Below are 12,670 nucleotides of genomic sequence, written 5' to 3'. Positions count from 1 at the left end.
TTGTTTCCATTGTTTATATTATTTCCATTGGCCCTGTTGGCGGTGGCAACAGTGGCCTCGGCAGCAACAGCGACAGTAGCATTCCGTTCTTCAGTCTGTCTACCCATTAAAATCCCGAATTCTTGTAGTGCCCTCAAAATTCCATCCACCCGAGGATCCTCTGCAACTCTAGCTTGTGGGGCCACATGACCTTGACCTCTACCTTGACCTCGCCTACTCATTCTCACAGGATCTCACACTCGCCTACCTGCTATAATTCCACTTAGGAATTAGAGACCTAGGCCAATTATACCAGTCTAAAGTCCTAGGCAGTGAATCGCAATAACAATTCACTAAGTAGGCAAGCAATCACATACATCACTCAATCATAGCCAACATTATTCGTGCACTTACCTTAAGTCCTGACACACTTGCACTTCACACATTATTGCATAAGATCACTCAGCAACCACAATCCCATAATCTGGGATACGCATGGCACACGAGTCTCCCTAACTGGCTACCCCAAAGTCATCGCTCCTTATCACTCAAGGCTTCGACCAACTTGGATCGAGCTGACCTTGCTCTGATACCAAATCAACAAGGATGTCACACCTCAAACCTCAATGGGCTCGCGACACCCCTACGACGGTCGTATCAAACGCGACGTCCCAGGACACATCGCCGACCAAAATGAGACACCCACAAGCATACGCAAGCAGAAGTGAAATATAACAACCCAGACAATAAACAATGACGAAGGGATAGTAATAGCACAAAACAATAATTTCATAACAATGGAAAACAGTCACTTACAACATTCGGTCAGACAATCAGACACTAGTCTCCTAGGGTTAACATCCACCATTATCATCAAAAAGGGACAGGTGGTAGGGTAGGTTAGCTAGCTGCACAAAAAGGGCTCCACCAAAAAGCTTCTAAACCCAGCACCCAAACACTTCTACGGTGCCCAATCTGAATCAGACCCTGAAGACTCCGACTCCGTGTCAGAGTTGATCTTGATCGGCTCTTCCTTATTACTCGGCTCATCCTCGGGTTCGGACTCCATGGGCTCTGGCACAGGCTCGGGCTCTTCAAATTTCTCTTCGAGCTCGAGATCTGCAGGCGCTACGGGTTCTGGTACAGGCTCGGATTCGGGACCAGGGTTCTCCAAGGAATCTTCGGGGTCCAGAATCTCACCGTTAGGAGCACAAAATAATAATTTCATAACAATGGAAAACAATCACTTACAACATTCGGTCAGACAATCAGATACTAGGATCCCAGGGTTAACATCCACCATTATCATCAAAAAGGGATAGGTGATAGGGTAGGTTAGCTAGCTGCACAAAAAGGGCTCTACCAAAAAGCTTCTAAACCCAGTACCCAAACACTTCTTCGGTGCCCAATATGAATCAGACCCTGAAGACTCCGACTCCGTGTCAGAGTTGATCTCGATCGGCTCTTCCTCATTACCCAGCTCCTCCTCGGGCTCAGACTCCATGGGCTTTGGCACAGGTTCGGGCTCTTCAAATTCCTCTTCGAGCTCGAGATCCGCAGGCGCTACGGGTTCTGGTACGGGCTCGGGTTTGGGACCAGGGTTCTCCGAGGAATCTTCGAGGTCCAGAATCTCACCGTCAGGAGCGTACACATCCCCGGGCTCCCAATCCACGGCATCCTCAATGTCGTGCTGCTGTCCCTCAAAATCCCGGATTGTGCCAACTAACTCCAACCCGTCTCGATAAAACCAGGCCAAGTAAGTGTGACGCCGCAAGTCCTCTAAGCCTATATCTACCCAGACTATAGTGAGGTGCCTAATGTAAGTTTGATGTGGACCTACTGGATACTCGGTCTCCTCATGCACCGTATGCATAGGGACCCCAAAATGCCGAGGTGGCTGCATGATCAAGGTCGGGGTCGGGGCTCTGAAATGGTTTGCATTACAGCAATGAGAATAAATCTCAATAAGCAGACAACCTAAACCCCACCTAGACCAATGCGTACCCAAACGAGTCCCAACATGCAATCTAGCAATTGTCATAATAGAATTCTCAAGCACACTTACCTCGCCTCAAATCACATGTCAAGTCCGCGCATTAGTCAAATCACAATAATGTAATAATAGTTCAAGAACATAACATAAATACTCGAGCGCCACAACCACGCATATTCACCCAATTCAACCAAACACATTTCGCATGCGTGTCCAACCAACAAACCATGACCCGCGTCAACACGCATCAGGTCCAGCCCTCCGATCAATCCGGACTCAATCCCGCATAACCACGCCTTAGGACATATCTCTCGACCCGCATAACCACGCCTCAGGTCATTTCTTGCCTTTTTTGCCATACCTGCATAACCACGCCTCAGGTTGGCAACTCTCCGATCAATCTGGGCTTGGTCCCGCATAACCACGGCTCAGGACATTTCTCTCGACCCGCGTAACCACGCCTCAGGTCATTTCTTGCCTTTCTAGCCATACCCGTGTAACCTCGCCTCAGGTCATTTCTTGCCTTTCTAGCCATACCCGTGTAACCTCGCCTCAGGTTGGCAGCCCTCCGATCAATTCGAGCTTAGTCCCGCGTAACCACGCCTCAGGACATTCCTCATGCACATACGCCACAACACAATTCGCCAATACCAATCTAACACGTCATACTATTCAAATCAAGTCATGCTCACCACATTAGCCCACCAACCTGACCTTCCGGTCGGTCACATTCAAACACCAATTTCACCCACAAACGCCATTACAATTCAGTCATTGAATCCATCTCGATCGATCACTAATTTAGCCACAAAATCACCACCACAATAATCCATAAACCAATCACATTCAATTAACTAAATCCATACCTAACTTAGTTACTAAACCAACACTAATCACTCCTAAACAAGTCTAATAATATCCAAAGTACTAAGTAGGGTTTAGGGAGTCACTTACCTAGGTTTTGGCCTAAGGAAAATCGGCAAGGGGCTCAAATGGTCGGTCGGGGCAGCAGCGGGCTCAGCGCGGGTGAGGGCACAGCGGGCAAGCAATGGCCGGCACAGCCCTTGGCCACGGCACAGCCCTCGGCCACGGCTCGGGACTCTCGGCCATAGCCGGGCGAGCAGCCAGGCGTGCGGGCAAGCGGCTGGGCACGATGGGCGAGCTCGACCATGGCCGGGACAACGGCCAGGCGCGCGGACAAAGGGCTCGGCACTCGGTATGGGCAAGGGCAGCGGCTGGTCTGCTCGGCCACGGCCGGGGCAGTGGCCAGGCGAGCTCGACCACGGCCGGGGCAGTGGCCAAGCGAGCTCAACCAGGGCCTGGGCAGCGGGCTAGGCGAGCTCGGCCACGGCCTGGGCAGATGATCGGCAAGCGGCCAGGCATGCGGCGACGACGATGAGCGACGGCAGCGGCAACGGGCGAGCAGGCGACAACGAGTTGGGTAGCAGAAGACTCGGTCAAGCAACGTGCACAGCGGCGGCTGGTGGCGGGCTAAGTTGTCGAGAGCTCAGCCCGCACACAGCAAGGTTGGTGAGACTCGCGGTGGCTAGGGTGGACGGTCGCGGTGGCTAGGCTGGTCCTGATGAGCTAGCGACGACGATGCGACGGACGAGCAGCTGCTGAGCATGACCCGCGGCAGCGAGTTGCTAGGCGAGCTGGCGAGCGGCCGGGGGTAGTAGCGCCGGTCGAACGGCGGCCCTGTGAACGAAGTGCGACGGTTGAAAGCGCAGCAACGCCGGCGCACGGCGGTGGCGACTGGCCCGGGCGGAAGGGCAGTACTCGCGGGTGGCTTGGGCGGACCAGTGACGGGCGGTCGCGAGGCGATGGTGGATGAGCAGAAGAAGAAGAAGCAGGTGCAGCGGCGAAGGGGAAGGAGGAAGAAGAAGAAGGAAGAAGAAGAAAAGAAGAAAAAAGAAAGAAGAAGAAAAAGAAAGGAGGAGAGAGAGAGAGAGGTCTGCATGGGGAGATGGGGGGAAGAGGGGCCATGCGTAGCTGGGGGGAGAGGGGACGCGCGCGTAGGGGGTGCGCGGCAGAGAAGAGAGAGAGAGAGAGAGAAAGTCAAATTAATCGAGTTCGATCCAACGGCCCACGTTCAAACTCGAAGTCGATCCGATGGTCCACGAAAAACCCTAATTTATAAATTAGGAAAAGGCCAAAAACACTAACTAAAATACACTAAGAGGGATGTCTACTAGTCAAAATCTGCACCCGGTCCAAATTTCACTTTTCACCAATTCGTGCAATATCGACGCTGGCCACAATAATATCGACACCGTTCAATTAAATTCGTCACGAAACTCCGAAAAATTTGACACCAAAGTTCGGACTCTAGATAACAGCCAAATTCGACCGAGTGCGATTTCAGCGAAATCTCAACTTTAAAAATAACCCGAGAGTAATCAGTTCTAGGCGAGATTTAACTATAAACGCATCGACGAAATACTCGTTTTATAAACCCCAAAAATAGGTCGAAATTCGGAATGTCACACTACCGGTGTCTTCCGGCATAATCGGGCATCGTCCCTCTCCGTTGGGCACGGCAACGTCTGGAACTCCCGCCCAGACGGCATTCCATAAGGAGCATCGGTTCGGCCTCAACTGCGACACGGTATCGTTTAGAACCCCCGCCTAGATGGACTTTCATGTGACCATGCAGGCACACCATCTACTCAAGCCAATTCTTTATCTTTAAATTTAGCAAATGCAACAGAGTATATGATGTGCTATTCTCTTATGCACAATGTCACATATTGCACTCACTTTTCGTATAATGTCATACATTGCATCTCCAGACCCCCGCTGGGTGATAGGTTTTCTACTAAGTGACACTAGTATTTTTTCTATGACCCTTTGATTAGTGATTTCATCTGCATAGGCTCTCATTTGATTAACTAGTTCTTTTAATTTTCCACAGTATTATTGACCGGTCTCATTTACTTTCATTTTAGAATTCTCAAATTCTCTTCTTAGAGTTTGAAGCCGAATAGTGCGTACCTTTTCTGATCCCTGGAATTCTTCTCATAGTGTTTCCCACGCCTTCTTTGCCGTCTTCGCTCCAATTATCCTCGGAAATACTGTTTTCGAGAGTGCTTGCTGAATAACACATAGTACCCTTGCATCCTTTTGTAGTTGATCTTTTGGAACGCTTGCACCTTCTTGTGGAGCCTCATAACCCTTCTCTATAATTTCCCATAAATCTTGGGCCATAAAGAAAGTAGTCATTTTAATGCTCCAATAGTCGTAGTTATTCCCATTGAAAATAGGAATGGGAAATGAGGATGATGTAGAGTTGGCCATAGTTTAGTTGTTGGATGGTTGAATGGGTAGTTTTAGGAACGAGTAGTTTGGAGAAACGCCCAATACCAACCAAAAACATGGCTCTGATACGACTGTTAGTGTTTGCGGAAGCGTGATTTGTTTTGTGAGTGAGTGATTTAGTGAGTGCAAGTGTTGGTACGTGGACTTGGAGCAACTATAGAACAGAACTTTTGATAGTGGAAGACAAGTAGGGAGCAAAGAAGACAAAAGGAGTATTGTATTATGAAGGCTTGTACAAGGGACGAAGTTTTTTCTTCTGATGGGCGTATCCTTCAAGTGGAGAGGGGTTGGCTATTTATAGCCCTCTTCCACCGCCATTAAGGAAAAATCTAGAGCATGTTACATAGATATTTTTCTAGAGTTTTCTATGTATATCATATTAGTCTTCTAGAAATATCTTAGATATTTCTCACAACTTTCTAGACTATTCATCTAAATATTTATTCTCTAAAGATCTTGAGCATGCTAGAAACTTCTAGAAATTGGATCACTATTTCAACACTATTCCTACTCGCGTTGAGGCCGTGACTGCTCTCATATGGAAATCGGCTGTGGAGGCAGCGAGGAAGAGGCCGGACTGGAGCAAGAAGTATCCCCCATCATCAGCAGTGACCCATGTGGTGAACATCAGAAGCACGATAAGGCCCCAACCATTGCCCGAGAATGCCTTGGGCAATCTGTGGCAGTCCATTGTGGCACCACTCGTGGAACCAAACGAGAAAGTTGAATTGCAGGACTTTGCAGGCATTCTCAGGAAATCAATAAGGGCAATTGATAGCAAATATTTGAGTGCGCTTCAAGGAGAGAATGGATTGGCCAAGGCCTGCGAGAGCCTCATGGCGGCACGGAAGCCGGCGGCGGCGTCTGCGGGAGAGATCGAGCTCTACAGGTTCAGCAGCTGGGCAAGGTTCCCGTTCTACAAGGCAGATTTTCGCTGGGGAAGGCCCGCTTGGGTGTGCACCACCAGTGTTCCCATGAAAAATGCGGTGATTTTGATGGGAACTAGGTGTGGGGATGGGATTGAAGCATGGATCACCTTGTCTCAGCATGACATGATCGAGTTCGAGCGCAACGATGAGTTGCTACAGTTCATTGCACCGAGCCCTTGATTATGAGATGCGCGATGCAACAATTATGGTGATTCTTTATCGTTCTTTACTGGTTTAGTGGTTTGTGTATTATTGTACATGTGTGATTCAAACAGTATACAAAAGTAATGTGCATCGATTATAATATATGAATTATTATTCATGTTATTATCCATTTGCTTTGATTTTTCTTGTTCCATCTATGGACATTTCAGTTTGGAAAACCTTGTTGAAATGAGAAATACAGTATGTAATGTGCATTGTGGCATATTATTAAAAAAACAAATGTCCTAAAGGCATATTTGTCAAGTCATAAAATATTCAAAAATGAGTATATAACAAGTTCAGACACCATGAGAAAAATTAAATATGAAATCAATATGTTTTTTTAAATATCAAATAACATCTTAAGGGTACTGCGGTCATAAAATCCATTATTAACACGAGCAAAGTTAAATGTATGTAAAAAATCTTATTAATTTTGTTTACTTAGTGACGTGGTAATTTTATATTGGGTATCTCAACTAATATTTATAATATCTTTCATCTTTGCATCAACCAATACAAAGTACTTAATCAACATACGTCTGAAAGCTTGTGTGACCACAACCAATTATTCTAAAATGTAAAGTTGTGAGTTGAAAGCGCGCTTTAAAATTCAAATACACTAATACTTTCCCTAAAGTGTAGGTTGTACTTTGCCTTATGACTATAGCATCGAAATATATAATGGTGGAGTCAAATAGCAGTGGTCTCACTAAAATTTCACATGGTATCCGAGTAGCAAATAGGAGTCCAAATATTTCTAGACTTCTGTTTGCCTTGCCTATTGTATATTTTTACATTTTCGTCTTAGTCCAAAGTCCAATATACACGTGAGAGAGAGTGTTAGAGTATTCGAATTTTAATGTACTTTTTCATCTAAGAGTATAAACTTTCAAAATAATTAGCTGTGATCCTACCAAAATTTAATTTAATAAATTTCGAGCATTGGACCATTTTTTGTGCTTATAAGTATACCAAAAATTATTACTTTATATATTCCCTGGATCAATAGAAAAATAGACATGTCTTTTTGTGCATTTATCGATCCATGACAATGTTGATTGATTTGATCAAGCAAATATTGACACCTAAATTTTGCTCAATCATTTAGGGTTTTATCGCATAAAAAATTTAAGGATTGATTTTTAACCCCTAAACAAAAGTATTTTCATGGCATATAGATGTTAGGCGCATTTGCATTAGTAGAATTTAGTGAAACATATTTTCCTTTTATTTTATGTAAAAAAAATCATTATAAAAATTTCAAAAAAAAAAGGGAAAAAAGAGAGAAGACAAAAGGGGACGCTATCTTCCCCACAGACACGCGCCCTCCCTCTCCACACTTACACCCAAAATGAAAAAGGGTGTTCGGCCACAATTCAGAGAAAAACAGAGAAAGTAGAGAGGAGTGAAGGAAGGAAAAAGACAAAAATGATGAATGAAGCCTTTTCCTTTCTTCTTCTCGAAACGCAAGGGGATCTGCTCCTCTCTCCTTCAATACTTTCACAAATAAAGAAACAAGTGAGAAAGGACAAGAAAAGGGCGTCTGTGTATTTTCATGAAAAAAAGAAAGAGAAGAAAGCAGAACACGAAAAAACAAGAAATGAAAATCGGGTCCCGGGCGGGTTGGAATGCCGGGTCAGAGGTCGGGCGGATCGGGTCAGGGGATCCGGTCCGACTCCTTATTTTATTAATAAAAGCATTAAAAAATATTTAAAAATTCAAAAAATATTAAAAATTCCAAAAAAACTCGAAAATGTTTAAAAATCCAAAAAAATATTAAAAAGCCTGAAAAACATTAAAAAAATTAAAAAAAAATTCAGAAAAATTCAGAAAATTCCAAAAAATCCAGAAAATTAGGAAATGTTCAGAAATCTTTTTTGGGTTTAATTTCACTAGATATTAGTGTTTTTCTCATTCTAGACTTAGTTTAAAACTTGTAAAAATTGAGAAAACCTTAAAAAAATTCCCAAAAATCGAATAAGCCATTAGGGCTTTTCTTTAAGGCTTTTGATTGTCTTTTCCTTTCTAGAGACGATGCTAGGTCGCTGGTTGTTTATTTTCTTTATGATTATCTAGTTGCGCACTTTTAATACATTGATTGTTATTTTCTATTTTTAGAATGGTTATGTGGAATCTTAACTTTCGCGATAGGCTGCCCGGTACGTTAGTTTGTGAGTGATCAAGTTTAGGTACCGAAAGGGCACTAGTAGATCGCTAGTGTAATCAAGTCTCGATTAGGGTTTCTAGCCGACCCTTGATCATGGCTAGTGGCGACTCCAATCGAATATGTAAATTAGACAATTCTCGTCATGTGAGGTATGAGGCTCGGGAGTGCCTCGGTCCTTGACAAATACCTCTTGGCCTAAATCCGATCGGTTCGGGTAGGTCGCGACAGCAAAGCAAGTGGATTGACTAGCTTCATTTCTTCTCTATGATAGATAGTTATGCTTTCCATAACGTCAAAAGCCTAATTAAACTAGGGTGGCCGCAATAAATTAGTTAATTTGTAGATGGCACATTTTTGTTAATCATGTCGACATGTCAACTAAAGTAAAATTAAAATGGATAAATAGCATACTAAAAAGATCAAATGACTTATTAAATAGGAAAACACCGAAGACCTTTCATCAAAACAGTAAGCGAAGAAGGTTCCTAACAATCTCTTACGGAAAAGAAGAAAAAATGTGCACTAGCATTTACGAGCTCTAGCATACGATCTTTTAAATAAGATAGTAATTATTTTTCGTCTGTCGTACTTTAACACTCAATTTACTCTCATATTTTTACCCTGCTTCTTGCAGGGCATGGGAGTCGAAACCCATATTTGAAACTACACGTCCTCACCCCTAACTCCCCCTAAGAAGGTAGGAAATTGAATTCCCCACCTCCCCCTTCCCACGTAGGAAGGGTGGCCACTGAGGCAATCCCCAGTGGTTTTTAAATAAGATAGTATAGATGCACCTTATTTTCGGGAGAAGTACACTAGAAGTGCCAAAGGTTGTGTACGGTATTCACTTTACTGCCGAAAGTTTTTTTTGGATCACTTAAGTACCAAATCGGATAAAAAATGATCACTTAAGTGCCAAATTAGAGAAAAAGTGATCACTTAAGTGATAATTCCGGCCAAATTGATTACGTGGCATTTATAATTAAAATTTTTAATATGACTTGGCATATTTTTTTTAAAAAATCCAATCCACGTGGACATCCAAAACGACGTTGTACAATCCGACTAGCACTGAAGTGATCGTTTTTTTAACAATGACCGGCACTGAAATGATTACTTTAAACAAAATTTGGCACTTAAATGATCATTATTTACAACTTTTAGACAACGTCGTTTATGCGTTATATGCTGACTGGACACGTCAGCAAGCCACGTAGGACTAAAAATTTAATAAAATATTGCCACGTTGAATTTCCGGCGACCTAGATTAGAGTTGGCACTTAAGTGATCGTTTTTTTTTAAAAAGTGGCACTTAAGTAATCCAAAAAAAACTTTTTGCACTAAAGTGAGCTATATAACTTTTGGCACTTCTAGTGTCCTTCTCCCCCTTATTCTAGTTGCTGTTGAGAAAAATTCCTAATGAGTTTTGAGGAATGACAAAACTATCTATTACTGACCAGAATCACACTTAAGTTATTTGATGTAGGTAAATGGTGAGTCATCAGACTTAGTCAATGAAAGGACTTTGTCATCAGACTCAAAATTACTCGTCAGATTCATTGAGTGTTATTTTTGGCAAGTGTATGCACGATAATCAAATTGATATTTCAAGATATTCTAATTGGTAATCGCAAAATCATTCCTTAAACACGAAGAACTACACTTATGGAAACCTTGATTTGATTGTACGGGCAATCAAATCACTCGGAGATAATGGTTCTTTTTCTAACGGCTATGCATTTTCTTTTGAAAAGTTTCTCCAACGGTTTAATTTGGAGATCAGTCCTCTGAAGATTTATCAACTGATAAATTGGAAATGGAGGAGTATAAAAGGAGTGCAAACGTCGTATAAGAAAACAAGAACCAGAATCAAGAATTCCAAAGTCTGAATAGAGCTTCGATCTTATACACTTGTGATTACTGTTTTCCACATTGTGACTTTAGAAAGAAAATTACTTGAGTGAGAAGTGTACGTGATAGTGTAGTCTATCATCTGAGAAGCACTGCTCTTATAATCTTCTGGTAATTCAATAATGAAACACAGCCAACAGGTTGCCGTGGAGAGTGGACGTAGGCTCAATAAAGCCGAACCACTATAAAGATCTGTGTGCAGTATTCTCTATCCCTAAATTTTTATTTATTATTGCTGACATTATACTGCATACATATCTGTCAAACAACTTCGTTAGAACATCATCTTAGTCATCAGACGCAATCATATGACGACAATTCATATACAAGTTTGTGATATACATCAATCTGATATTGACCATACAAGTTGTTGATCTTGACTAAATTCATTCCGTACGTTTAAATCATTCAATTTGGTAAAAATACCTATTCACCCATTCTAGGTGACAGCACTAGCCGTAACAATTGCATTCTATCAGGCTTTGCACATGTTACTACGTTATTATCCTTTTGCCAATTTAAATTTTTCAGTTGATATTTGGGTTGAACTTTCTCATATAGGATGGCAGTTAGGTTCTCCCCAATTATTTGTTTTGAGTATTTAGCCACCTATTCATCATTTTTATGTTTCCCTCCAGATCTGATTTGTACGTGGGATTTAGGATCTCTGATCGCAACAGAGTTCGTTCCTTGAACCAAAAATAGTTAGTTAATGCAATTCTACATCCACTACATTCCGCTCGCACATGTAGAATAGGTTCTTTGAATTTAAATCGCACTTTTTAGGCAGTTCATGATTAGATTGAAGAATTGACGTTTTGGTTAAACCGAGAAAGTTAACCCTTAATTGAAAACAAAAATATCACTGCATTGTATATAGACATTCCTTCCATCTCAGAATATAAATTTAGGGTATTAAATCCTAAATTTTCATGTACAGAAAAAAGGTTGACTTTATAGGTCAAATCGAGAAATTTGGTCTTAGATCATAAACGCCTTGACTTCATTGTCCTGTGATTAATTTTTTCCGTTTGGTTTCTCCTACACATTTGATCTCGGAACAATAAAGTTTAGAGACCTTGGGCCTGATTTAAAAGATTTCGATGAACAATTTTTACAAACTCTTAGAAGAGCACTAAAATTCAGTAGTTCACTTTTTACTAGTTGAGAGTGCATGCAAAATCGTTTGACGGGGTTCATCACGGACAGCTTCAATGCAAACAATTTTTTTGTAATTTGTATTTTTATTTTAAAGCATAAACTCTCGCCTTTGGTGTCACTATGATTAGGAGTGATTGGTTCCCGGTCCAGTTCCCGGACCGGTTCTAAGGTTGAACTGGGAACTGGGGACCAGACCGGTTGTTCCTAGAACCGGGAACCGGACTGAACCGGCGGTCCAATGGAACCGGTCACTTTTTTATTTTTTTCCCACCATAACGAGAGAGAGAATTACAAATCTCGATATATTGACGGGAATGAAGATGAGTAAAGATTCATTATGGTGCGACGATAAGGGGAAAACGTTGAACTTGGGTTTAGTTCACATTTTACTAATTTTTTTGAAGAACAAAATAAAAAAAGTATACGTAGTATGTACGGTCAGGTCGGTTCCCCCTTGGAACTGGGAACCGAACCTCCTGGACACCGGTTTCACTTTTAGAAACCGGGAATCAGACCAATGCTCCCGAGAATCGGACCCGATCGGCCATCCAGTCCAATCCGAGCAGTCCGTTTTGCACACCCCTAACTATGATTGCATGGTCCTGCTAGGGAAAGACAAAATTAGCAAAAGTGAAAATTGTTGTCGGTAATTTGGGACAAATACTGTACAGTCCTTTACACACTTTGCATTGTGCTCTATCACGTCCTTCTGTTTGTCATCTGCAAGGAAGAAAACAGAGTGTCATTTTCAATAATTAATTGAATTATGTTTAAGAACAAGATATAATTTTTTTTTCATAATCATATGATTTCAACATCCTTTGCTTCACAATATCCCGTTTTGCAGTCTCCTGCTCTGACTTGACTTCTCCTTTGTTTCCATACAAATTGAATCACGTATAGGAAGAAAAAAGAGACTCGTCTAAATTTATTTTAGTACGATCAAATTTGGGATAGATACTTGTTGGTTGTTTAAACAAACAAAATAGTGATTTTCCTTGTTCC

At 42.2% G+C, this 12,670-nt stretch overlaps 1 protein-coding gene across 1 annotated transcript; it reads left to right on the top strand.

Moving 5' to 3' along the window:
- Positions 1-3,795: 3,795 nt before the first annotated feature.
- Positions 3,796-6,399, top strand: LOC115687087 (stemmadenine O-acetyltransferase-like). Its single transcript, XM_030612572.1, has 2 exons — positions 3,796-3,825; positions 5,770-6,399. Exons 1-2 carry the CDS (start codon positions 3,796-3,798, stop codon positions 6,397-6,399), a joined length of 660 nt encoding a protein of 219 aa, XP_030468432.1.
- The last annotated feature ends 6,271 nt before the right edge of the window (positions 6,400-12,670 follow it).

This window comes from Syzygium oleosum, unplaced genomic scaffold, assembly GCF_021117445.2.
Source record: "Syzygium oleosum isolate NSW1041296 unplaced genomic scaffold, Sole_v2.1 Sole_v2.04, whole genome shotgun sequence".
In the NCBI taxonomy this organism is placed as follows: Eukaryota; Viridiplantae; Streptophyta; class Magnoliopsida; order Myrtales; family Myrtaceae; genus Syzygium; species Syzygium oleosum.
Note: the sequence above shows the minus strand (reverse complement) of the source record. Positions and strands in the feature narration are given on the sequence as shown.